Raw genomic sequence first — 27,358 nt, forward strand, 5'->3', positions numbered from 1 at the left:
GGCAGAGTTCCCCAGCTTCAGACGCTCCTGCAGTGAAAACCACCAGAAAATCCCTTTGACTTGCCACTTGAGAATTCTCATTCCATAATGCAAACATCACAGGGCAAGTACAGCAGGGACAGTATTTTTTACAACACACCAGCCATTTGAATAGTCAATGTACAGTCGTGCGCAGAATCTCTTTTAGCACTGTAACAGGCAATATAAACTAAAGGAATATGATGGATGCTGTCGCTCATATTGGGACTGAAACAGGTTTGTAAAGTGGGGCTCGGCATCTGAATTTCCTTTGAGCTACCACAGCTAAGAACCACATCTACCATGTGCAAATTAATGTTAAGTATATTCATATTTAGGTCTTACCTTCCTGCTTTCGAAGCATGGGACTCCTTTTCTTACTGATCCACTGTTAAGACCAGTATGATTTTTAAAGGAGCTGTATTTCCAATTTGTAACAGTACAGCTGAGAACAATTTATTACAGTTATTAGAGACTATTGTTTCACTAAATTACTTCAAATTGCAGCAGACACATACAGAGTTTTCCAGTTTATTTCCCAGAATAAAGAGCAGACTGTTGCAGTCTATTATGTCAAGGCTCTTTGAATTAAAGGCAATGAATGGTTTAATAATGCATTAATAATAACATAAAATATGCATTCAGAGCACTCCTAACCACACAATAGGGAGCAGATCACTTCTAAGCTAATGGAATTCTACTTAGACTGAATTACAGTCCTCACATGGGACTTGGTATGGCCTTGTGTGCAGCTGAACAAACACAATGGCTTTAACAGGTCTCATCCCTGCTACCTCCTGAAGAATTCCTCAGCAGGACTCCTTCTTCAAATAAAAATGGTAGAAGTATCTGCTCTTTCAGGGGGACTGTTTCCCGATTCTTTAGAATGTTAAGACAGAAAAGAAGGGTGAGAACCAGAGCTGGCACAAGGTAAGGAAGGATGACACTGGATGTTTGAAACCTGGGAATGGCAAGACAGAAAGAATAAAGTGTGTACCATCCTTCTGCATCCTCATGGAAATACACCGTAAAGCCCAATCCCAGAAATTACACCAACCTAAGTCAAGCACTGACGTGGCTCTATCCTTTCCTAGCTGCATGTTGCCACCCCTCTTGCATTAGCTCATCCTGCTAATACCTCCAGAAAAATGACAAAGAACCTGAAGGAGAGGATGAAAAAGGAAGGAAAGTTAGGAGTTTTCAACCATGATGACTCTGTGGGGTTCAAACAATTGCTAAAGGAGGAGCAGGAGAACATCGAAGGAGCACATGGGGGGGAACTGCAGAAGCACCAAGACTGGCTCAGCCTGCTGACCAAGTGCATTTTACAGGACAGGCACACCCCCCCCCCGCCCCAGCCCAGTGTGCCGAGCACAGGAAATGGCTCTCTGCTCTCAAGGGGAGGTGACCACCAGAAGGTCCATTTGATGGAAATACTACTGAAAACACTAGTCCTGTCCTTGACTGCTCCAGTGCATTTCTGTAATCCCACACTAAACTGGAATGGGAAGACTGATCCAAATCAAAATTAACCATTCTTTCCCTTGCTTTAAATCCAAATCAGTGTTGAGCTTGGGGTTTGCTGTCTGGCTGCACGCACTTGCATGCTTGTGCAAAGGAGGGGATAGTGCATGGGTGAAGCCATTTGATCTGGCAGGGCTGCCAGTTTCCTCCTAGCTTCTGCATCCAAAGCAAGAGATTTGAAAGAAATTACCAAGTTTAAAGGCATGATTTTGAACTTAAAGGCATGGTTTTCTCTTTTTCATTTTAGCTCTTTAAGAGGACATAGTAAGCTATCAGTGATAACAACCCAGGCAATCTCAAGAGCCTTATTTGCACTCCCTGATAGCATCCTCATTCTCTCGCACTTCATTTTTTCTGTCACATTCTCTAAAGCTTTTTTTCCCCCCTCCTCTTTCCAGAGCCTTTCCAAGATGGTGCTTCTCTTACCTACCTTAACTTACTATCTCCTCTCTTCTAATATTCTATCCTGTCTATAAACGATGAGTTCAGATTTTTTACTGTAAAGCCCTCCCCTCCACATCATCGCTGCTGGTCCTTTGGCCTCAACTGAATGTCTTGCATTCTCTCATTCTTCTCAGCTCCTCTGGTGATGCTCAGCTTTTGAATTCCTGCTCCTCATTTCCTTTGTTTTTTGTCTCTCCTACAAGCTGTCAAAATTGCTTTCCAAACCTGCCTTTACTAAGCACTGTTTACAAAGAGATTTCTTAGTTGACAGCAGTATTTTTATTTCCTTTCATGTGTCACTCTGTTCCTTTCCAAACCCTGTTTAGTTTCCCTCTTGTTAATTTATTTCCTATTGATTTCCCTTATTTTTCTATAGCTCTAGGTCACCTCCTTCCTCCCTATTGATTTCCTGCACCTTCCCACTGTTAAATTCACCCCAGTGCACATCAACTTCCTCCACCAGCTAAGTTACTTCTGAAACAAAAACACAGGCCCCAGAGATTTCATGCACTGCTACAGATATCCACATACCTTTCTGCCATTCCCATTACAAAACACTTTTTGCATCCCTCTGACCACACCTGAAGACAGCAGCCTTCATCGACTTTCATTTTTTGCTTTTAATTATCATCTGTAGAGTCTTTAGCCTTTTTCTTTCTAAGACCTCACCAGTGTTCTCAGGCAGAAGACTGGTAATGTGGTATTATCTTATTTTATGCCATTCTTTTATCTTTCTCACCCCAACATCCTGCATGCTTTTTCTGACCAGATAAACCTACGTCTCAAAAACAGATCCTTCACACGGTCTGCATTTTGCAACTCTCTGAGTTTAAATCACATTTTGGATTTAGCCATGAAAAAATTCCTAACGGCTGACCTGAAATTCGAAAAAACTTCAAAACTTCAAATACTCAGATTTGAAGCCCAAATTTTCCAGAAGACTGTGGTACTGAGGTACCTTCCTTCCACAGTCCCTGGTTTATGGTGCAGATTAAGCAGACATCAAATGCTAATTAAAGATACTGCTTTGAACGCTTCTCTTCCTTAAAACTTGTTGTAAATAATGTATTTGCGCTTTACAATTCAATCTGACAAATGCAGACAACACTGATAACCAGTTCAATTTTCTCTGCACTATGGCTATAAATAAAGAACTCAGAACATTTTACAGTATTCCGTAAAGAAAAAGAATCCTTCCAAAACATTGCATACACTGACTTTGGCTTGACAGAATGATTTGGGTCTTAGAGTTGTTGCTTACTGACTCCTTAGGGCCTACTTACAAGCTGGATTGGCGAAGACAGTTTATTTTTTAAGTACTTATTGTTGAGGACAGGTGAAGATTGTGAACAGCAAATTGGTTACTTTACAAATAGATGTAGCGATCACATATTTAAAGGCTACAGCTGGAGCCAGTATAGTTTAAAAGACAATTGTAAGCAAAAGAGCAGAATGAAGAATGAACATGATTAACGTCTACTTTTACCTAATTTCTACCCCTTTTGGCTAGACTGCATTCTCAATAAACATTTAATACAGGGATGGAGCCAGTTGTGCTATCTGAACTTATTGCCTGACAGCTTCAATTAAAATAATTTCTTCTCAACTGCTTACTTTCCTAGTATCCTAGTTATCTGAAGACTTTTTTTTATACTTGGTATCTGATCCATGTTCACCTCATTCTAGAAGTTTCTTTTAAAAACGTGCAACACGACATGCAGTATTCTTCATACAGTCTTAAAAGCCTATAATCAGGACTGAGATGCCAAACACAAAGAATTCATGTTGAAAATCAAAGTTGCTTGACAAACTTTATTCTGTTTGTATATTTTATGATACACCATGGTTACAGTTTCCATGAGGCCACTGTTGTATTCAGAGAATTACTATAGATCTCTAGGAATTAATGTATAGCTGCTTGGAAAGGGAGAAGGCTGTTTTAAGGATATCTGACTCATTTCTTGTCAAACTGGATTTTCCTCCAAATGGGAAAGAGGTTCCTGCTAGATGCAGTGTACCTGGAGTTCGCAATATGAATTCACGACACCTTGTCTTCAGCAGTGCTATGAGTTAAAAGCATTGCTCTTGCCTGCTGCTCATTCTCACAGTCCTTCCTCCCCCTATTTGTGGTGGCACAACGTCTGTCGTCTTTCTTGTCTTGGTACAATGAACAAGACTGGGGAACACATATGGCTAAAAAAATAAATCCAAAGAGGAAGAGAATTGTTTTGGATCTGGTTTGGCGTTGTCTAGGTTGCAGTTCTACAGAACCAGCAATTTCACTGTCCAGTCGAAGAGACACATGTATGATTTGTGGAAGAAGACAATACTGGCAGAAGCGTAACTAAAACCACAGTCTGAGGGACCACCTACCGCTGTCAACATGTTCCATGTTTTTTCCTTCTCTTTAGAACCTACTTCATGTAATGCTACAAAACAAAAGAGCATTTGTGCTGTGCACCACTCAATGTTGTTAAGTATTTTGAAAGCAACCAAGTAACTCTCAAACTGAGCATTCAAAATTAGTGGATTTTTTTTCCTGTGCTTTATTCCTTATCCTTAGAATAAGAATAATGCCTTAGCTCATAGATGTGTTGTGAAGAGAAATTAACTTTTACTGCAAAAAATGAGGAACAGTTATGGTTTGTTGAGTAGCAAGTAAGATAGATCAGTCTCATGCCAAAGTGAACTGAACACTATCACTTTGCTTGCTCTAACAAAACATTCCATATTGAGAAGTCTCCAGCTTGAGAAAAATAACGACTTAAGTATTTCTAATCGAGATCATAATTTGTATGTACCAAGGTGACTAAGATTGCCTAGGAAATTTTAATTTTCATTAAGCTTAGCTAAGTTTAATACTCCAAACTTTGAATACTTCAACTTTGCAATCTCTGTCCTTTTAAACGCAGGTTTCTGTGTTTAATTATCTATGCACAGATACTGGGTTTGTTTTGTTACATGTTTGGTAATGAATGAGAAATAGAGATTTTTCTCCTCAACACATTGCACCCTATATTCTTCTCTAAAAATCATTCTTGTCTCTCCTGGTCCTCTGCCATTTGCTTGTCACCATTCTACTCTTCCGCAAGTTCTCTTTTTTCACCTGCAGGGACCTGCTTTCTGTCCTCCTCTGCCGCAACCATCACATCTCTCCTAACTTCTGGTAGTGACAGCAGAGATGAAGATCAGAAAGAGTGCTAACTGTATTCTCCCACAACTAAAATCTTATTGAGAAGGCAGGAACAAAGGAAGAAATCTTCTGTTTTCCCCTGCAGCAGGCGGTACTGCTGTTGAGGGAAAAGGCTGTAACAATGTTTTCTCTGCACCCATATTTCTTTTCCTTTCCGGCTCAGCTCTGGTGAGGAAAGTGTTTGTTTTTGCTTGTGAAACTCTTAACCTATCCTGTAACAAGTATCTGCTCCTTAGTCCTTCAAGCATTTGACTGCAGGAAGAAATACTCTGGCTTTGCTACCTCCATGAAAGTCAGCATTAAGTGCTGTTGAAAATGGCTCCCTAAACTAACATGGCTGTATCTAGCACAGTTATTAAGATAAAAAGGTAGATCTTCCACGACGGCTATTATAAAGGAAATACATGCTTGACATACCTTTGTAGTACAAAAACCCACAAACTTGCAGCAATATTGACACTAGCATCTTCTAAGAACTGCTGTACGCTGCCTTAAAGCTCAGTTGTCCTCCTTTCACTTACAAAGGAATGGCTACATCTAGAAGGAAAATTTGAAATAGTCTTCCAGGCATAAAAAAAATCTGTCCAAACTGTGAGCATGCTAAAATAAGTTCGGCACTCTCTTCTGGGTGAGGGCTTCAAACAGCAATTGCTTTTTCCAATTTTATGCTAACACAGTCCCTAATTATCACTAATATCTAATCACTTACATATTCAAACACCATTAAAGTCAAGGTATCTTTCAGTGGTCAAAAATCTGCATAGACTTTGAATCCTGTTGTCCCTTTTCTCTTCAGGATATAATTTCACAGGTTGCCTGTGGTGAAGCTGTCTTAGTATGCCCTCTTGTCCTATTTATAATTCTCTTACAACCATCTGGAGCACTATATCAGAAGAGCAACAAAAGTGAACAAGTGGATGAAAATTTAATAATCCAGGTTTTCTGCTGCTGGTCATAAATTGTGAAGCAATACTTAGGGGTACACAAGATACTTTTTCCAGTCCCACTCCGGGCTACCCTCCACATGACTTTCAGATGGTAATATAAATGAGGCTAGACCTTCATTAATCCTCACTGGCTTGCCCCTACGAGTTTCTGCGTCCATCTGCCTTCAGGTTCTCTCCCCCTCTCCCGGTCACAAAGTGTAAGAAGCTTCAAGGAGCGAAGACAAGTACCCAGCAGATTCAGAAACCTCATTCTAGCCTGGTGGCTGTGCTGTGCTCTGGTCTTCTTTCTATTGGATGACAAACTGTATTTCAGTTTGCTTATACTGTGACTCTAACAATGGTAATTTATGGCTCAGCTACAGATGTGTGTGTCAATGCTTTTAAGATGAGACAGCCACCTTGTCAGATCATTCAGAGTTACAGCCCAGGACATGCAACACGGTTACCAAACAGGTTTACTCCACAGCAGGAACAGAACTGTGTTCAGTTAGTCAGTCATCCTAGTCATCCCACAAGCAGAGACTATGCTTAGCTGGTTTGTTGGACTGCTATTTACCAGAGACCCTTCCACACAGAGTGGGGAAGGAAGGCAGGGAAGGGCACTACCTCCACAGTCTCTACAATGCCATCATGGCTATTGGTGCAGTTGGACACAGTGCTGGAGAAAGAGCATGGAGCTCCAAGAACTGTTTATGCTCTATGTTACTGAAGCTGGAGTTGCTGCACATATGTTAGCAATGGTTCCATAACAATTTCCCAGTGTAGAAGGAGTCCCTGTGGACCAGCCATCACCAATGAAGCCAGAACTCTTAATTTGGAAGTCATGCACCTTAAAATAAAGAATCGCAGAACTTAGTTAACTGTAACTTGTTATTTTTCAACCTGTTTAATTACAACCGCAGTCTTAAATTATTCTGGTAGGAATTTTGCCACCAAATGCTGTTCTTGTGTTTATATGCAGCAGTAGTTTTTGTTGTTTTGAGATTTCCAGTGGTTCTTAAAAGGATAGCTCCCAATCAATTAGATTACACAAATGAAACTGTGAGATTTTAAGCTGTGGACACGTTTCGTTTAATTTCTTATTTAAAGTCACTACTCCTAAAACCCCATCTCATACTCACGGTTTAAATGTAAAAAGCCACTAATGAAAGTATTTAGTTCAAATAAGGAAAATGATTCTTAGAATTACTACTTCATGTGACCTTGTCTTCTCTTAAATTTTGACCAGGTGAATGGATGAATAAAACTCAAGGCATAAATCTCAAGTAAACTGCAGGCTGTGCACATCTAAATTGTGAGAAATAAGCAGGGTCTAAACTGAAAGACAAGAACTTCAAAGCAGGACAGCAGAGTTCCTTGGTTCCTCTTTTGGGGCAGTGAGTCCTCCAGCAGTCAGGACTGAAGAATGCTATACTGGTCCTAAGAGTAGTAGCATACCTTCAGAGCTCCTTAAAACTAGGACAGCTTGCCACCAGTTAGCTTGTCCATACTCTCCTACAACTGCATTGGTTGAAGATGGTTAAAACTGTAAAAGCAATGTAAGTTAGTAACTTTGGAGGAAAAAGAGACTCTTGAATATACCAGCTGAACCACTGTTGAGCTTCTGTGTACCTCAGACTGAACCAATGGGTATGCCAGATGATAAATCTAAGTAAAATTAAGAAGAAATGGAACATTAATTTGATTTGTCTTCTACAGATAAAGCACCGATTATTTATGTACAGATTTTTTTCGAGCAGATTGTAAAGAAACACATGAACATAAAGTTATCACCTTAGGGATTAATTTATATTTTTAGCATCTTTTTTTAGGTTAACGGGTCCACAGGCCTGTTAAGAGAGATGTAAGATTTCCCCCGATTTATGAATCTCCCGAAAAGCCTTCATGCCGTTTCCGTACCACAGACAACGCTCTGACGTCTCGTGTTACGTGGAAAAACGAACGATACACTCGAACCAGTTAGGGTGTCGCCGCCCAGTGCCTGCGGCCCGAGTCGCTCCCGCCCCGGCCCCCCGCGGGTCCCGCGCCCCCGGCGACAGGCAGCGCGCCTCGCCGCCCGCCCGCGCGGCGGAGCGGAGCGCAGCGCCGCGGGGTGGCCCGCCCGGCCCGCCACCCCTGGAGCGGGGCTGAGCCAGACGGGCCGCCGGCGGCGCTCCGGCCAGAGCGGGCACAGCAGCCATGGCCCCCGCCCCGCGGCGCGGCGCGCCCCCGCTGACCCGCCCTTCCTGCCCGCTCGCCGGCCGGGCCACACAGCTGGCGCCGCGCAAGCAGCCGCGACTCTTCTACCTGCGGCGGCGGCAGCGCCTCGCTCCGATCCGGCAACCCCGCGCTCCTGCGGCGGCAACAGGAAGCACCCGGGGCCGTGGCGGTGGCAGGAGGCCCCTCGGCGACCCCCAGCGGCGGGCGTGGCGGGCCGCGTAGTTCCCGGGGGCGACTCCGCTGAGGAAGCCGCCCGGGCGCTGCCGAGCGCCGGACTACGCTTCCCAGGGAGCCGTGCGTGGCGCGAGGCTGGCGAAGCGGGAAGGGGCGGGGCTCGCCGCCCCGAGGCGGGTCCCGCCGTCGGCCCGGGGTTATCGCCCGCTATGACCCAGGTGCGCAGGCGAGCGCGCTGGCTCCGGGCGGCGGCGCCCCGGCTGTTCGGGTGTCCCTCTCGTCGCCGCCCTCCTCTCTCTCCGCTAACAAAGGCTCTAGGGCAGTTGGGTGCAGCCTGCCGCCCGGCACCGGGCTTCCCTTTCGGGAAGGTGCTTTATGCCCGGCCAGGTTCTCCAGTGAGGCGTTACGTGTGCTGGTTTTGGCTGGGGTAGAGTTCATTTTTGCTTCCATGCGTTTGCAGTCGGTATGTTGAGAAAGTGTAGACATAATCCTTGCCAAAACAAACCACACTGGTCTTCACGTGACTGGCTAAGCAGCTCCTGTGGGCTATGATGTGAGTCCCTTGACCTGCTCAGGGAGGTAGGCAACACTTGCTGAGCAAAGGACAGCTAAAAGACTAGGCAACAGGGACAATCAGCCAGCCAATACATTTTAGAAATTGACCATTTTTAATCCTAGGAGTGGAGTTTAGTCCTAGTTAAGTTGGGGACATGTCCTTTTCATAGCTGAAACCCTCGTTAAAGTCAAGGTCTAGGGATATTTATAGCTCATGCTTGGAAAAATTGCTGGATTGCATGCAAGGAAGACAGCAGAGACAGCTTCCCTGTGTGAGAACATCACAAAACAAGCTAGACACAAAACCCAATCTGTACTTTCTGTTCCAGTGCAGCCCAGACCAGATTGTGTGGCTAGCAGTGGGACTGCTCCTGCAAGAAAACTGCTGTGTAATTGAATTTCAGACTGTGGGTGGAAATGAGGCGGCAGAGACTACCATCACCCATCATCCTGAAATGCAGCTGCACACAAGCTCAGACAGACCAAAACTCTTGCTTCTGTGTAGCCCAGCAAATTTCACTGTCATCTGTTGCCTCTGAGCCACTCTTAGAACCCAAGTGTATGTTCTGGCTCTTGGGCATTTGAAGATTTTGGTGGAGGAATCAGGAAGTCAGTCCACCCGCTACCACATTAATTTGAAATGCAATGCTAACACCACATACTGGTGCTATGAAAGTGAATTAAACTAAAATACGCAAAAGCAGAGATGTGTGAAGAACTGATTTTTTTCAGCATGCCAGCATCTAGTCTTACCTTGCGAGCCTGTCCTCTGTGTCCCCTGCTATGAAAGTCTTACAGAGTTACTACCATAGCAGATGGATGACCTGTATTTCATTGTGTTCTTGGTCACCAACGACAGTCCTTGAATTATGCTTAGGAAACATTTTTTATCGTAAGAACTGCAAGCGAGCACAAAAGGGTAATCAGTCACTCTCCTGCAGTATTTGTGCTATGGCTTTCTAGTCTGACGACGTATTACTTTCTAGGCAAAGAGTGTCTCTTCCTACATGCCTGGCAGTGTCCAGAAAAATGGGAGCCTAAATTCATTTAGGACTTCTTGGTAAATATGTAAGACAAAGAGGGTATTAAACCCAGTGCTTAAAAAAACTTCCGCCTCACACTGTGTTGAATCTTCTTTCAATTTAGCCTTAAGGCATACTTTGCTCTGTACTTGCAAGTATAAGATACTTGTAATATGTATGCACAAATTCATAAAATTGAGGCATTATAGAACACTATAGTGGACGGATTAATAACTTTCGCCATCATTGCAAACAGAAGCATGGTCACATGGCTAACAAACTTGGTGGGCTTTGCATTTTCTTAGAGTTTACTTCAGATTTCTTTCTGAAAAATACTGGTAATACGTCAGGATAGCATTTAAGAAGTAGAAACTGCATTACAAAGAGAAAGCACACCTTACATGTAAGTAAAGCCAAGGATTTCTTACTAGTGTAAGTGAAATCCTGAGAGTCTAATCATCATTAGTCCCGCTCTAATTGTTACACAGAAAGAAAGAAGAATATTTTTTATGCACATGCTTACTTGCTACCTCTTTTCCAGGTGTTACGCTCACCCTTCTACTGCTGCTCTGGCTCCTTAGGGTGGTGATTTCATTTTCGGGTGGTGTTGAGAGGAGGGCACATTTTGGCAAATTGTCAGCATCTAGAGTCCTTCTCTGGGAGGAATATGATGTTTTCATCGCTGGTTTCATCTTCCTCACTCGAGGAGGTGACACTCACACTTGGGCTTATTTTTACAAGTTTTTGTAATATACTTTTATATGACTTTCTGGTTATCTGCAGCTCCATGTTACATTTGAATGTAGAATATAAGATACAATTTACATTCACAAAATTCAAATTTGGCATTCACAAAATTTTATCTTTTTGCTTCTCCTGAAGTAGTAGGAGATAATTTGGAGGCAGTAGATAGTGTCCTACAATAAGCATAATCAAAGGCATAAAGGAAGAAAATAAGAACTCTCCACCTACTAGAGGCTATGTCACCTCATTGTATCTAAAATTAACTAAGGGATCATGCACCAACGATTACAGATCTGCCACCATGACGGCATTTGTAGTTGCTCCCTATGTCTACTGTTAAAAGAATTAACCTAACCTGTATCTCCCTGAGTGAGCTGGGGAGTGCCAAACATGAAGTTATGCTGGCAAAGCTGAGGGAAGAGTAATGAGGATGAAAAATCTGAAAGCTCTCAGTTTGGCTTAGATGTACCAGAGTGGCACATCTGCCATTAACCAAAAATTTCTCAGGAGAGCAGACATACTGCTCTTTCGCTTTATGGACATCTGAAATAGAACTTCAGGGAAATGAAAATGGAAGACTGTTTCAGCTCATGAAGCAGCCTACTCCATTTTCTTGTTCAGGCAAAAAGTAAAATGGCGTGCTATGGAGCTGTCGCAGTGGGTAATATTTAGCTTGCGAGCCTCCCTGCTAGTTCCAAGCAGCATCTGCTGCTTCAGGAGCTTGTACATAGCTTTGTAACAACGCTTCCCACAGCAACGCTCCCACTGCGAGTTCCTCACCCTTGGAGATTGTGTATCTTAGTGATTACTTACTGAAAGCTAATAAAGCCAAGCAGCTGTCTTTCCTACCTGCTCTAAGCACAGCCTCACGTATATCATCTAGTGGCACAGTTTTCAGCTCACTGTGAGAGAGAAAAGCTGCTTGTTAGGATAGCTGCTTTGCATTCCAAGTTGAGCACAACCGGTGTCCTGTCCTTATGTTCCTGAAAAATGACCAGCTATAAAGGGTAGGGCTTAACTGTCAATGAGTAAGGTGAACATAACCAGAACATTAGTCCGGACACTGCTCTCCAATAACCTCTACCTGCTGCAGGAATTTGCCTTAGTGTTGCTCAAAGCCCCTAGTAGTCATTCAGATGTTCACTGCAAAATGACAGATCTGGTGTCACTTCTCTGCAGCAGAGGACACTGAAGTTCTCAAACAGGCACATAGCTTTTCAAATAACTTTTCTGACAAGGAAATCTGTTGAACATGGTGGAGCAGTTTAATGAGTATTTGTCACATTATGGAATGCTATATGCTTTTCAGAATAAGCATTGCTGTATTATTTCACAGCATGAAAAGAGGAACAGAGAAGACATACATTGCACCAGCAGCTCAGAAACACAAGTTGTCGGAGTACTTGCTGCAATTTTAATAGATGCATTGAACTGATACAAGTCCTGCCTATATTCTCCTGCACTTCAACATAAATAAAGCTCCTAAGCCACAAATTTAGCTCTCTTCCTTTTCTCTACCAAGACTGGTAAAATAAAAAACTGTGTGAACGAGATGCTGGTCTTAAATTTGTTTCGTTTGTTTTTTTAAAAATAAATATATGGCCTGTTTAACCTAATTAAACATTTTTTAAAAATTCTAGCAAAGGGGTATGTTTTGTTAGCTGTTATGCTAAAGCTTGAAAATTGTCTTTGCAGTAAAATTATTAGTATCTTAGTTGCAGTTCTGCCAAAATAGTGGATTTCACTGTTATGTCTGTAAGATAAATCATACTTTAGCAGTCACACATAAAGAATTGAGGAATAGTCTGATGCTCAGAGACCCGATGGGATCACCACCAAAACCCAGAAGCACCCAGATACCGCGAACCTACGTTTTCCTGAGCTCCCTTTTCTTTCCACGTGCACCGTTGACTACCCGGACGTCGCCATTGCCCCACACAGCGGAAAGCGCCACAGGCGCATACGCCGCGAACCGCGTCCCGCCCTTGCCCACCGCGGAGCCAGCCACCCCAGCCAGGTGCAGGCCCCGACCTTCCCCTTCCCCACAAGCTCCGCTCAGGGGCAGAGCAGCCCTCCCACACGCCTAACGACCCAACCGCCTAACGACTCAACGCCCGGGCCACGCACTACCGCACCCGCCGCTACAGGCACCAGCACATGCGCTCTGCTGCGAGCCGCGCTCCGATTGGCTGGCGGGAGGGGCACGTGACGGGCCAGCACCTGCACGTGGCGGCGGCGTTATTAGGGGCCTCAGTTAAGGGCGCCATTTTCTTTCAACGCGGAGCTGCGGGAGGTGCGGAGAGGAGGTAGGAGCTGGGCTCATGAAGGCTCCCGCTTCCCCTGACGGAGTGGGGGTGACGATGAGGATAGTGAGTGCTGGGACAGGCGGGCTCAGTAGTGTCCCCTGCGCGGGTGCCTCGGGGCACGCAGGGGGCAGGCACGGGCTCGCCGTTAATGTGTTTTGTCTCTTGCAAGCAGATCTGTCAGGGCGCAGCATGAACCAAGAGGACTGGAATGCAGAGATGGGGGACGAGGCACCACCAATTCTCCCACCCCTTGAGCAGGTACGGCAACATGTTGGGCTGTAGTATATTTGCTTCTCTTTCCCTTCCTTCCTTCCACCCTGTGGCCTAAGTGGATGGAGGGCTGTGGTCCCCTGTTCCTGTGATTCCTGAAGCATTTGGAGGAATTTGCCCTGAACTTGTCTGTTGAAAAGACAGTGTGTTTTTTTTTTTTAACAAATAGTAGCATTTTTAGTCTCTCAAAATTTTGAGGTGCCTTGCCTCCCTCGAGGCTCCTGGAGTATAGTCAGTGTAGCCCATTAGTGTTACTTTTCTAGCTCCTTAGTGCTGCCTCCTTGCACTGGGTTGTGAGGTCTGTATTTAGTGGGAAAGTATGTGGCATAAAAGTGGCACATACTAGTAACCCATTAATTATAATACATGGGCTAGGAGTGGATAGACTAGTAGACCAGCAGAGGCTGGAAGGGAAGTAGCAAAAACTTAAGTAGGGTAGAAACTTACACTTGCAGTTGCAGTAAGGAGTATTCAAGTAGTTTTGTAACTACTGGAAGGGGTGGTTTCTGTTCCCTGCCCTTTTTCCCTTCTAATGCCTTCCTGTTCTCTTATGTATGTCAGAGCTAGTGTTTCTGAAGTTGTACGATAAACTGAGAACAGATAGCTGGTGTTTGGTTTTAGTAGGCTGTAACTTCTCGTGCAAGTCAGATTGGTTTGATGGTCCTTTGTACTGTCTATTGAATAGTGAAAGAGCAGTGGTGAAACTGCATTATTGGGGACTAGCAGAACCGTGTCTTTTGGTGGTAGTTCCTGGCTGTGGATTATGTGAACTGTAACTTCTCTCTGTGTGCTGTTGATGTTTAGCTATTCTATTTGCTGTCTCTTTCTGCTAGTAGTCACTGAATTGCTATTTCTTTTTACCACAGCAACAGGCAGAACATGGGTGACTCTTTTCAGCCGATCTCTGTTCTTCAGTTAATATTGCACTTCCATGTTGTTCCCAAACTGTATGGTCTTAAATGCATAGGTACAGTAGGAAGGTTGAGGAATGCATCCGTTTGAGGATTGTAAGTAGGACTTTGAATGTAACAATGTGTTTTTTGCAAATATGGTAAGCTGCAATAGGAGTTCACTGTTACTGAAGAGAAATTTCCTCTCTACTAGCAGTTCATTTACTGCTATTTTGTTCAGGTACTAGTGTCTGTTACATACTTTTGTGAGCTCTTGTCATTTTCTAACCTGAAGGCTACTTTTAAGTGATAGAGGAATGACTTAGATGGCCTTGACCACCAGCGCTCGTGAAGAGAAAAGAAATGGAACCTCATCTTTTCTTGTCAGCAATGGCTTGTTACATGGACTCATTTGCTTTGAAAGCTGCAGTTTCAGAAAATGGGAATCTGACCTTTTAAGCAAGCTTAAGTGTGTGTAGAAACGAAGTAAACTTCATAGCATTTGTAGCTCTGTATATGTAGTGGGTCTCATCATGATGGTTGTCTTCTAAAATAAGTTAACATGGTCACTGTATTCTGTAAAGGGATTCAATCTTTTTGCTGTGTATTTTGAAAGTGTTTTTTAATATCCAGCTTTTTACGGAAGAAAAGCAAAGACACTCATGGATCCTGACAGGGATTATGTAGCAGCTGTATTTCCAGATCAGGATAGTTCCTGCTCTTCCTTCCCAACCTCTCAGGAGGTTATCATGTATCCAGAAATAGGTGGAACTGTTGCTTCCTCTCGGATCTTCTGTTCAGGTTGCTTCTGTAAGTTGCCTCTGCTCCACCTTTTTCTTTCCCCCCTCTAAGTGAGCTGGGCTACTACAGTGTTCGCATACCCAGCTTGCCTAAACTGAAACTGGAAGAGGGTGCTTATAGAGGTGACTCTTGAGTTAAATTCCTGGCAGGAGAAAAGCTACAATTAGGTCAGAATGTAGTACATGGTTGTTAAACTGAGTGCTGCTTAATGGTCTTGAGAGTTTAGCAGCGGGTGGGAAGAATTCTTAAAATACAGTTCTGGAGTTCACAGCAGAAGTAGGGTGATGTCAGGTACCTACTGTCAGTCCTGGTTCTGAGTTAAATCTTGTGTAGGAATTGTTTGATTTCAATTTTGCTATTTTTTTACATAGCAGCAAAATGCTTTGGTGTGAAATGGAGGATTAAGATGCAGGAGTGTAATGAGAGACAGCTAAAGAATAATGTTTTGCTACTTTTGGTGGTATTGAGTGAATGCTGGTATCAGAAGAAACTGCAGTGAATTTGAGGAGAATCTGTAGCGAATCGCTGATTGTTGGCATTCATCTTAATGGGTTTAAATACAGCCTTGAGGAAGAGGGGAGGCAAGTGGCTTATCCACATGGGTGTATAAGGCTAAAAGTAAGGTTACCAAAAGAAGAAATTATGGCATAGACTTTCAGAATAGTAATTTTACCAGTTTGGGTTTAATTTCCAGTATGTGGAAATGGTTGCTAGCCACATTGAGTACTGTGAAAGCTGTAGTAATATCTAAAAAGCACAGTATTGTAGCTGGTGTTTTGGCTTACTAGTACATGTCTGGCTTGCATTAACCAGGAGGAAGTTAAACATGCTCTTTGCTGGAAATAGAACTGACCATAACAGTGAAAGTTAGGTGCTGTTCTGAATTGTTTCAAATGGAGTATCTGAATCTTTGAATAAGTGAACAGGGACTGACACAGTTCAGATATTTCCTTTTAAGATAATCTGTAAACATCCTCTAGTAAAACCCTAGAAATGCAGTTACGAAACCGATGAAAACAGGTTTTCATTCACCGTACAGTCTGAAAGATTAGAAAAGAAAAATACTTCAAAAGATTATAGTATTGTTTTAAACAGTAAATGTTTCTCATATTCAGGACTTAGAATGTTTGTTGGCAAGGTGACAAAGCTGATGCCTCCATAAATCAGTGTCAGAAGGCAAAATAAACTTACTCAACTCCACATTTCAGCTGTGTATAATGTGGTTTTAGTGACATTCAGAGACAAACGGTATGCCCTTTAGTATATTGAAGTGTAATGAAATGAATGGAAGAGTCTGAGAGACTGCATTTCAGAAGGTGCATATGGCAACTTCTTTCAAGTGCAAGACTTAGCAGCTGTATTTGTATTTATATACTTTGCTTTGCCTGGGGTTAACATGATGTGCTTTTTGTTTTTGTAGGCTAGCTTCTCTGGAAGACCAAATGGCCCCTCGTCTGACTTCAGTCCAAGTGTAGGCCCATTCGGTATGTGAAAGGCACTTTTGATTTTACATTGACATTTTGGGGGAGCTGATCCCTTGAACAGTTTAGGAAATTAAAGAAACACAATATTATAATTGATAGGACAAGAGGAAATGGCCTCAAGTTGCGCCAGGAGAGGTTTAGATTGGATATTAGGAAAAATTTCTTCACTGAGAGGGTGGTCAGGCATTGGAACAGGCTGCCCAGGGAGGTAGTGGAGTCGCCATCTCTGGAAGTGTTCAAAAAACGTGTGGATGTGGCGCTTCAGGACATGGTTTAGGGGACATGGTGGTGCTGGATTAATGGTTGGACTCGATGATCTTAAAGGTCCTTTCCAACCTAGTGATTGTGATAACTGTGATATTTTCATGTGTCCCACATGGACTAAGCAACATCAAATTATACGGGTGACATAAAGAGTAGATTTTCCTTTTGACCCTCAACCTTGCCTTATTTACTGCAGTTACTTGTTGAATACAGCATATAACTTCTCATGACAGTCAATAGGTGTTACCTCATAAGCATTTCTAAAACAAGCTGTACTAAACGTGAACAGTATTGAAAATAAATGTTATATGCAATGTTGATGAGTTCTAGCAAGGTCTTGTCTGACACTTTTGTAGAAAATAAGAGAAGGTGAGATGAAGTTGTTCAACAGAAACTTAGATCCATTAAAACAAAAACAAAAACCCAACAAAAACCACAAGACAAAACATTGATGTTTGGTATCGAGTTTCTGTAATGCACTCTTGGTTTAATGAAGATGATGCCTTTAGAAACTTGAACAGAATTTTTAGATATAGAAGTTAGAAGAAGTTTAGTTCTAGAAGATAGAGAAGTTTTATGTATGCCAAGCCAGGGTTGCTGCTGAAGGTAGTTTGCCCCAGGTGTTACTTTGTGTGACTCTACAATAGTCGGATTTTGCTTAGAACTGACAGTCTGTGGGATAAGGCAATCATGGTGTTCTCACTGTGTTCTCTGAACTTTAGTGAATTTCAGTCTGAGGTGAAAATTTTGGGCTTCTATCATTTAGTTGATCCAACTGTGGAAGAACAACCTAAATTTTACTTTAATAGTGGTTAGCACAAATTATGTTCATAGCATAGAACAACGCAGGTTTGAAGGGTCCTCAGAAAATCATCTGGTCCAGCCTTTCATGGTAAAGGAAGCAGAGATGAGATTATCTAGCACCCTGTCCAATCCCATCTTGAATATCTCCAGTGATAGGAACTCCACCATGTCCCTGGGGAGGTTGTTCTAGTGAATGATTGTTCCAAGTGTATAAAATTTCTTTGAGATGAAACCTCTCTCAGTGCAACTTCTACTGTTGCCCTTATGTCTTTTTCCATGCAGCTCTGTGAAGAGAGTGCCCTGTACTCTTTGTAGCCTCCCTTTAATACTGTGGAATACTGTGATGAGGTCATCTTGAGCCTTCTCTTCTCCAGGGAGAAAAGACCTAACTCCTTCAGTCTTTCCTCATAGGGCAGGTTCTGCATATGTTTGTAATGGCTTGTGTGTTTATGAGCAGTTAGAACAGGGCAGTGTGTTTACTGCTAATGTATCTGTCCCATGCCTTTTAGTGTACAGCTGAAAGGTAGAGTTACTTTCTCCAATTTCTTGTCCCCAAGATAATGGGAAATTGGGAAGAGCAGGAACAAGATACCACTTGTGCTACTTGGGTTCCTCTGAATTTGGACAGTTAAAGGAAGTAGAAAATTTGAGGACAGGATTTGCATTCATCGTAGAACAGCAGAAATGTTTTATGAGGTCTCCAGGTTGCTGATGTCAGTAATGATATGACACAGAACAAACAGGTAAGGCACTGCTTGTGAAAAGAACTTGAATTGCAGGTTAGGTGGAAGTGAGTCTTGGAGCTTCATGTTTTCTTTGTTCCAGCTGTTTCTTTCTGACTAGCTGTCAGCTCTGTCTGCTAACTTGTCCATTATATAATGCAAAAATAACTAAATATTCTCTAATTTGTGCCTCTTGTACTGACCTCATGGCAGGCAGGGCTTTTCCTGCTGAAAGTCTTGCTTTTGCTGTCGTGATTAACCATTTATTCCTTTCCTGAGCTAGTCATATGTGCCATTTTAGATCAGTGTGAGCAATTTCAAGGTGTCTGTTGTGTCTTAACACAATCTTTCTGGATCTTCTTAGTTGATGGAGAACTCCACCAATGTTTTCAAGCAGAGGTAATAATACGAGATTGCTTACTTATGCTAGGTACTAGCAAACCTTATTTGCTGTTTAAATAAGGACTTAAAGAACTAAAGCTGTTCGGGAAGTGCAGAGGTGAGGCTCTCGGTTGATAAGATCATGCGTCTTCTCTTAAGCTTAAACTCTTAAGTTTAAAAGGGTACATCAGGTGTGGGATTCTTTCCCTACAACATGATGGAAAAAGGTGTCCTGTGTTTTTGTGCTTTTTTTCTTTTCTTTTTTTTACTTCAGAAAAGGCTGCATGGGCCTCATTTCTTTTTTGCCTTTCAAAACATCTAAATTATGAACAGATTGTGCTTTAGCTGAGTTTTAAAACTCTGAAGAGCTGTTCTTTTGTATGCAATGTACTTCTAGGCTTTGTATAATTTATAATTATATTTGTTAGTGATACAGCTTGCTTGATGCTGCATAGCATAAGTAGAGTTAGTGTATGCAGTTTTAAACTTTAATTTTGATTTTTTTTCCTTGAAATAATATCTAGTACTAGTACTCTTGTGTAAATCCTTGTAATGAGGACAAGATAGAAGTAATATTGCGTACTTGAAAATTATTTTTTATAAAGTTTTGTTAGATTTAAACAAGTGAATTTGTTCTTTGTACTGCTTCTTCGTGAAAGCAAAACTTTGTTTACAAACTCACTGTTCTGAATTTTCAATTTGAAGGAATGTTTTTCTTTCCTGTTTCATACTTCTTTGGTACTTAACAAACAAACAACAAACACCCACAAAAGACCCCAAACAAAAAATGGAACTCAGTCTTGCTAAAATGACATTCGTTTAGTATGTACAGGATTTGGGGGTGGATGTCTCTGGAATGGATTAAAATCAGGATTTGAAATGCCCATGTACAGAAGAAAAATGTAAGTGAATGCATACAATGAGGAAATCAGTGAATCTAACAGCTGTTTTTCAGGGATATGCTGATGCAATGCTAGGTTTTAATTCCAGTTAATTGGAAGCAGGGATTCATTCTAGTCCTCTTAATCTATCAAATGTTGTTTGAAAATAAGTACATTTAGAGTGGTACATGATACAGCGATGAATTAAACACTAGAATTTGGTACTCCTAGGACCCCCATAAGACCAGTTAGCTTGCAAATCTCTGTAGATATGAGTCGCATGAATAATTCTTATAGTAGGCAAATAATAATTGTGAAAGTTGCTGTACTTTTACTAGTTGTAATCGGTTGGTTGGCAAGTGACAGCATAGTCTACAGTTGATGTGGTGTAAGTGCTAAGCGTAGCAGATTTGACTAAAGAAGGTTTATTGGTTCTATTCTGTTCACTGGCTATAAATCTGTGTTTTTTGACCAGCATCTTTCATAAGTTGAGGCAGTAAACACAGAGGGCAGCATAGTGAAGGAACTTATAAAGCAGGTGCTTTACTGATGAAGTATTTTGTTGGCACATGATGTGCTTTCCAAAAACTTTGAATATTGAATTAACTTATGGAAACTTAAGGTATGGAAATCTCAGTGGAAGAGGAGTGATGGAATAAGAATGGGTTAGATAGGCAAGTAAAGGGAAGAGAGTCTTCAACCCCTTTAAAGGCAAGGAGACTTGGTCGACAGAAGCCAATCTATTGTGGTAAACCATAGAAATATCAATTTAAATAATTGGTAAGGTGTTTTTATTCGCTGCTTGTTACATGTTACATATAAACATGAATATCAGAATCTTTATACTGGCTTTGTCACCAACTACTCACTTAAATCTTCCAAGTGAGCAGGAGCTTTGAACATTGTTCAGACTGTGAAAGCAGCAGTTCAACACTTTGTTTAGTGCTGTACAACCAAAGTTTCCTAACAGAGTGACTTGGTAATGTACCAAACATCATCTGTCTTCTTTTTTCCTTTATGACAAGTTCTTGTATACAGGTGATCTCTTCTTTAACTAAGGTGTTTGTCTTCTTGTGGAATGTACTAGTGCCTAGTTTTTGGGGAGGTAGCTATATCATTATGTTAAGCGGTTTTTACTTGGAGGGAAAACAGTTAACAATCAGAGGAAGGACCACCTGGCCCCACCTGCTGGGAACATTCTTCCTAATGCAGCCCAGAAGGCTGCTGGCCTTTACTGCAAGGGCACACTGCTGGCATATGCTCAATTTGCTATCCGCCACAGCCCTCAGGTTTTTCTCTGCGAAGATGCTTTTTAGCTGGTTGGCCCCAGTGTGTACTGGTGCGTAAAGTTACTGCTCCCCAAGTGCAGCATTTTGCCTTGCTCTTTGTTGAACTTCAAAGTTCTTGCCTGCCCACGCCTCTAGTATGTTTTGAGTTTCCTCTGAGTGAAATACAGCCCTGTGTAATGTCCAGGTTTTGTATGTCTGCAGACTTGCTGAGGGTGCATTTGATCCCATCATCTGGGTCATGAATGAAGATGATAAACTGTGCTGGCCCTAGTATCAATCAGGGGGGCACTCTGCTAATGATTCACCTCCAGATGGAGTTTGTGATGCTGATCACAACCGTTGGAGCCCAGTGGTTCAGCCTGCTTTCAGTCCTCCTCACTGTCCCTTTATGTAGGCTGTACTTCATTGGTTTGTATATGAGGGTGTTAAGGGACACAATGCAAAAGCCTTATTCTCTTCTTGTTTTCCTTTTCCAGCTGCTGTTGAAAGACCTAACAGAAGTCAGTTTATGCAGGATCATTTTGGAGGATATTCTAGGAGTAGAGGTAGGATTGCTTGATTAAAATTTGTAGTTTTGGCGGGGATTAAGACTTTTGGATAAAACTTGTAGAATGGAAGACCTTGCAACTGGTGTCCAAGAAGATTCTGGAAATTCAGATTTTACTCTGTTGGTAACAGTGCTGTTGCTGAGTAGTGCTGTTCGTTATGGAGAATAGAAGTTACACCTGTCCTAAACTTTGTGGTTCGAATTAATTTTATTTGTTTTATAAAAGGACACCTTTGTCACGTGGTGGTTTGATGAGCAGGAGGTAGGTACAGACCTGCTGTCCCTTTCAGCCTGAATGATTCTGTAATTTTACTGTTGACTTTAAAAAACCCACACAAACAGTAAAAAAACTCCCAAAAACTTAACCAAAAGCCTACCCTGAAGTCAAAGATAGCTTTGAATGTTGAGTTGATTCTTTGTCTTAATTATAGATACTGATGAATGTCTGAACAGACAGTGTCAACCAGTAAGCAGATTTGGTAGTGGAAGGAATTTTGCAAACAGAGGTAATGTTCTAGAGTGTCTGTAATGCTGATGGCTAGACATATTTGATACATTTTCCCTATTTAGGTACTCAGTTTTGTTGTATCAGAGCCGAATGAGTATTTATGACTTGGAAGGGAATACCAGTCCTTATTTCTGCGTAATGTAGGCACTCAGTGTCTCCCCTTAGTTTTGGCTGCACAACATAAAATACCCCACCATATTTGCTAGAATTCAGGACCCTACATTTAAAATCAATGTTTTGCTTACCTCTTGCTTTGATTCTATTCTCCCTAGAGATGGGTATTCTTCTGATAATTTTGTTGAGTTACAGTGTAAGAGAGGCATCTGAATATTAGTATTCCCATATGTGCCATGGGAGAGAGTATAGCAGTGCTCTTCTGTAGAAGATGTGAAAGCTTGTGTTCTTTAGTATCCATAAAGGAATATTTAATTGCTGTCCTCTTCCTGCTTATAATGGCAAGTGCCACTCTTCTATGCAATGCACATTGAAGAGGTTAGTAATTGGCAGTTTGGCAGTACTGCTGCCTATGCTTCCACCAGGTACTGTCGGAAGCACATAGAGCAGAGGAAGTTACTACCACATAGCATCTGTCTAGGTAGTTCTATGGCTGTAAGTGGGACTGGTTATGAAACAAGGAAGATGGAAACTCTAGTCCTGGTTTGGGCATGTTTAGCAAAAGTTCTGACCAGCAGAACAGCTGTGGAGCCACTTGAAGTTGTTAATGTTGATTCTTTAAAAAAATTATTTACCATTTTTGCATCTCTTGAGTTGATGCCCATTATGGTAGGGGAAGGCTAGACATGTCTGACTAAGCAGGCCAGCAACACTTCGGTGCTGTGGAATGATGATGAACAATACTGCTGTAGACTCTCCTGCCATTGTGAAGTAACTCACAAGCTGAGACAACTGAACTGATCTGCATCATAATCGAAGAGTTGAAAGTTCATAGCTTATATAGCATATATACATGTAAAGTTAAATATTTCAGGACTTTACATTTGATTTACTTCTTGCAGGAAGCAGTACTACAGGAGAGCAATAAACTCTTCTTCCTGTCATACTTTTTGGCAAAAAATATTTCTCCATTTTTTCACATGTTTAGGCAAATCACTCTTATTGTACTTCTTATCTGAATTCATAAAACAAGGACTACAAAGAATAATTGGTAAATAAAAGGTACTTGATCTGCACATGCAAAATTGGGCAAACTAAGTTGTTGTTTCCTATGCTGTACTGCAGGTTTTCAAGAAAGGAATATTGTAGAAGATTATAGCACGCAAAACAGAGGTCTTAGAGGATTTCCTGGGGGCTTTGGACGAAGTGAGAGTAAGGTTTTTTGTTTTGTTTTTAATATGGACTGGTTTGTGTGGGAACAACATTTGGTCATTCTTTCTGGGTTTGCTTGCTCCCTGAGAACTAGAAGTATAAAGGTGAAAGCTATGAAATAGCTTCTGTTCTTCAGTTGTGTTGTGGAACGTGGATGGCGTCTTTGAAAAACAGTATCACTGGGAATAATACAACATATGTTGGAGTTACAAAGAATCTGTTCAGGCTGTTGCACTGTTGAGTTCTTTGAGTAGTTTTATCTTCAAGCATAGTATTTCATTATACTAATTTCAGACATATTCACTACATTGTGTATTAGTTACAGGTATTAAAGATGAACAAAGAGGCAGACCTCAGTCTGGCATTTTTCTTGGCTCTAGAGGAAGAAGAGCATTTGGAGGTCATGCAGGTGAGACTTTTTAGTATGGTGGTGAACCTTTCAGATTTCTTCACTGCTGATGTGTGGCAATGCAATACCTTCTTAGCTTTGCTAGGTGCTGTCGCTGTGATTGTTCTTTCTGTCCGAATTAAGAACCTAATGCAAATGTTAGAGAGCTTGCTTGCATGCCAATGCAAGACATATTTGTAACTTGGATAAATTTTAGTAATTGGATTTTTGAAGCTGTTGTCTTCTGTAATTTTTTTCTTGGTCCTACTGCTACTGGGTCAATTAGCTGTTGTGAATGAGTGGTTTAGGCTGCTTAAGGAATCACTGCCAAAGATAGTAGGAATCAAATAATTTCAACATAAATTTGTAAAAAGCATGACTTAACAGAATTCAGTGGTGAGGTCCACTCTTACTTAGGCAACATGGAAAAAGTATGCAAAGAGAAACCAATTTACAGTTAGGTTGGAATGATTTACATGTGGATTGGGAGGAATGATATACAGAGTCAGGAAAATCAAAGTAGGTTGGTGTCACTTATGTGTAGCTTAGGGAAAGAAAGTGAGTGAGACCTTCCCATTGAGTCATGAGCTTCAGAGTGGACCGAAATCCACCCTTAGTCCCAGACTTGGTCAACAGTCTATGATTAAGTTTGGGTACAGGGAAGGGTAAGGGGTGCCCTCCCGTTGAGTCATGAGGTTTGGAGTGGACTAAACTCCTTCTAAACTCCTTCTCAGAGACGAGTCTACATGTGGCTGAATCCACTCCTAGCCCCAGACTTGGTCAACAGTTTATGACTAAAGGAATCAAGTATCGGGGATTCTGTTAGGGTGATGTAGTCTATGATTTTGTGCTTTGCTTAACTTTAGGGTGGCAATCATCTAAAACAAAATAGCAGTGATTAAAATTCGCTAACACTATTAAGGTGAATCAGAGTTAGATCATACGATTCCCTAATAAAGCTTAGCAATGTAACTTAAAACTTACTAAGATTCTCTGTGCATGCATACACATGCAGACATAGATGTAGACACATGTAAAGAGACACAAAGAAAAGAGATACATATCAAAAATCACAGAATCTTTGGGTTGGAAGGGGCCTTTAAAGGTCATCTAGTCCAACCCCTCTGCAATGAGCAGGGACATCTGCAACTAGATCAGGTTGCTCAGAGCCCCATCCAGCCTGACCTGGAATGTTTCCAGGGGTGCGGCATCTACCACCTCTCTGGGCAACCTGTCCCCGTGTTTGACCACCCTCAGTGTGAAACACTTCTTCCTTAGATCTAGCCATAATCTACCCTCTTTTAGATTACAACCATTACCTCTTGTTCTGCTGCAACAGGCCTTGCTAAAAAAGTCTGTGCCCATCTTTCTTAGTGGCCCATGTTAAATACTGGAAGGCTGCAAGAAGGCCTCCCTGGAGCCTTCTCCAGGCTCAACAACCCCAACTCTCTCATCCTGTCCTCATAAGAGAGGTGTTCCATCCCCCTGATCGTTTTGGTGGCCCTCCTCTGGACCCACTCCAACAGGTCCATGTCTTTCCTGTGCTGAGGGCTCCAGAGCTGGATGCAGGACTCCAGGTGGGGTCTCACCAGAACAGAGTAGAGGGGCAGAATCACCTCCCTTGACCTGCTGGCCGTGCTGCTTTGGATGCAGCCCAGGATACGGTTGGCCTTCTGGGCTGCAAATGCACATTGACAGCTCCGGTCCAGCTTTTCATCCACCAGGACCTCCCAAGTCCTTCTGGGCAGGGCTGCTCGTGATCCCTTCATCCCCGAGCCTCCGTTGATATCAGGGGGTTGCCCCGACCCAGGTGCAGGACCCTGCCCTTGGCCTTGTTGAACCTCATGAGGATCACACAGGCCTATTCCTCGAGCTTGTCCAGGTCCCTCTGGATGGCATCCCGTCCCTCAGGTCTGTCAGATGCACTGCTCAGCTTGGTGTCATCTGCAGGCTTGCTCAAGGTGCAGTCGAATCCACTATGTCATTGGTGAAGAATTCAAGACTGCTGGTCCCAACACAGACGCCTGAGACACCACTTGCCACTGATCTCCATCTGGACATTGAGCCATTGACCACTACTGTCTGGATGAGACCATCCAATCAGTTCTTCATCCACCCAACAATCCACCCATCAAGTCCGTATCTCTCCAATGTAAAGAGAAGGATGTTGTGGGGGATGGTGTCAAAGGCCTTGCAGGAGTCCAGGTAGACAACATCCATAGCTTTTCCATTGTCCACTGATGTGGTCACTCCATCATAGAAGGCCACTAGGTTGGTCAGGCAACTCTCTATCTATATAGAAAGGTACCTGTTAAAAGTTCCTCTTGAGTCTAGTGAAGTACTCATGCTGAATGCTTTTGCATTTCTCAAAGGGGGAGGGTGGAGCCTCAAGGAATAAAGGCTTCAGCGCCTGTCCCGTGCCAGTCTTTGGCAACAGTCCTCTGAATTTATCACTAACTTAAGGGTTCATGAGCTCTGAGAGGCATCGCACTGAGAGGGAGATGCTGGTAGCAGCCTGCTGTGGTCCATGAAAGCACAAAGGGCCTCACTTGGGACTGCTCATTATAGGGTTGGGAGATGACTGACTTTAGGCATTAGTGAATTTACATCCTGGCCACAACCCGAACGTGCAGTTTCTCAAGTCTCCAATAGCACTGGCACCAGTTGTTCCAGGGTTGTCAGGAGATAATTAAGTTAGTGTTGTTCTCGTTCTTCACCCTGGTCAGACAACTGCATTCCTGATGCAATAAGTGCCATTGTCTAGCTCAGCTATGCAAGAGTGCTTGTTATGGGCAAGGGGCTCTCAACTGCTAAACTTGTTGTTCAAAAGTCAAGGCTTGCCAGTCAGCTGAATTTCTCAGGTTTTAGAGCAGCCCAGGTGCAAGCTGAATAGTGGGGTGGGGAATGCACTACCACAATCCACTGTGTGATTACAGTCAATCCATCTCTTTCCCACAGGGTGGCAGTGTGGTCGCCTCTGGGCTCTGTGCCTATAAACAGAGCAATATTATATTCCAGTTGTAATTTAAGGGGAAATTTTTGTGTTAGATTAACCTTTGTAACCAGTACAGATTTCATTAGATGGTATTAAACAACATTAAATACGCAAGGAAGTTTTTGCAGTAACTTAATTTGGTATGCCATTCGCCAAGTTTTGATGTATAGAACGATGTTTGACAATAAACATAGTATAACGAGAGTCAATAGAATTACAATGGGATGTAGCTTCTGGTTCAGAATTCCAATTGTTGGAGACCATCCAAGTAGAGTGTCCTAGCAGTGATGTTCCTCATCTTTCTCCACTCTTTCTAAGACATAGTGTATCTCTTCTGCATCGTGATGAACAGTGATCAGAGTTTTGTGTCCATTTTTTTAGCATGTATACTAGCAGTTGGCTCAGGTCATCATGTTGTAACAGTTTTCTCACCAATGTGAGATTCATTCCAATAGGGGTACGCAGTGAATCTTGGTATGATGTATAATTAGATTGTATCAATTGTGACAGGAGCTGAATAAGTAAATGTGCATCCCATAATTTCGGTAAAGTTACAAACACAAATACCTGTGTTGCTTGTCTTGGCAGTGGTGTTGTCTGCAAATACAGGAGCACAAACCGTTCTTAACACAAACATATCAATTTCCAATATATACTAGCACAGTTTCAGGGGTTTAATTGG

The 27,358-nt window shown here is 42.3% G+C and overlaps 1 protein-coding gene across 1 annotated transcript in view; it reads left to right on the plus strand.

The window, feature by feature from the left end:
* Positions 1-13,315: 13,315 nt before the first annotated feature.
* The window catches only part of DDX4 (DEAD-box helicase 4), a gene marked incomplete at both ends in the record, with an annotated part of 57,709 nt that continues 43,666 nt past the window's right edge, over positions 13,316-27,358 (plus strand). Inside the window, 5 exons of the mRNA XM_082013764.1 lie at positions 13,316-13,384; positions 16,508-16,571; positions 21,389-21,457; positions 21,891-21,965; positions 23,207-23,293. Of these exons, the coding sequence (XP_081869890.1) occupies positions 13,316-13,384; positions 16,508-16,571; positions 21,389-21,457; positions 21,891-21,965; positions 23,207-23,293 (364 nt within the window). The remainder of the gene's footprint in view (positions 13,385-16,507; positions 16,572-21,388; positions 21,458-21,890; positions 21,966-23,206; positions 23,294-27,358) is intronic.

The sequence above is a fragment of the Phaethon aethereus genome (assembly GCF_964289735.1).
Source record: "Phaethon aethereus genome assembly, chromosome: Z".
Taxonomy (NCBI): domain Eukaryota; kingdom Metazoa; phylum Chordata; class Aves; order Phaethontiformes; family Phaethontidae; genus Phaethon; species Phaethon aethereus.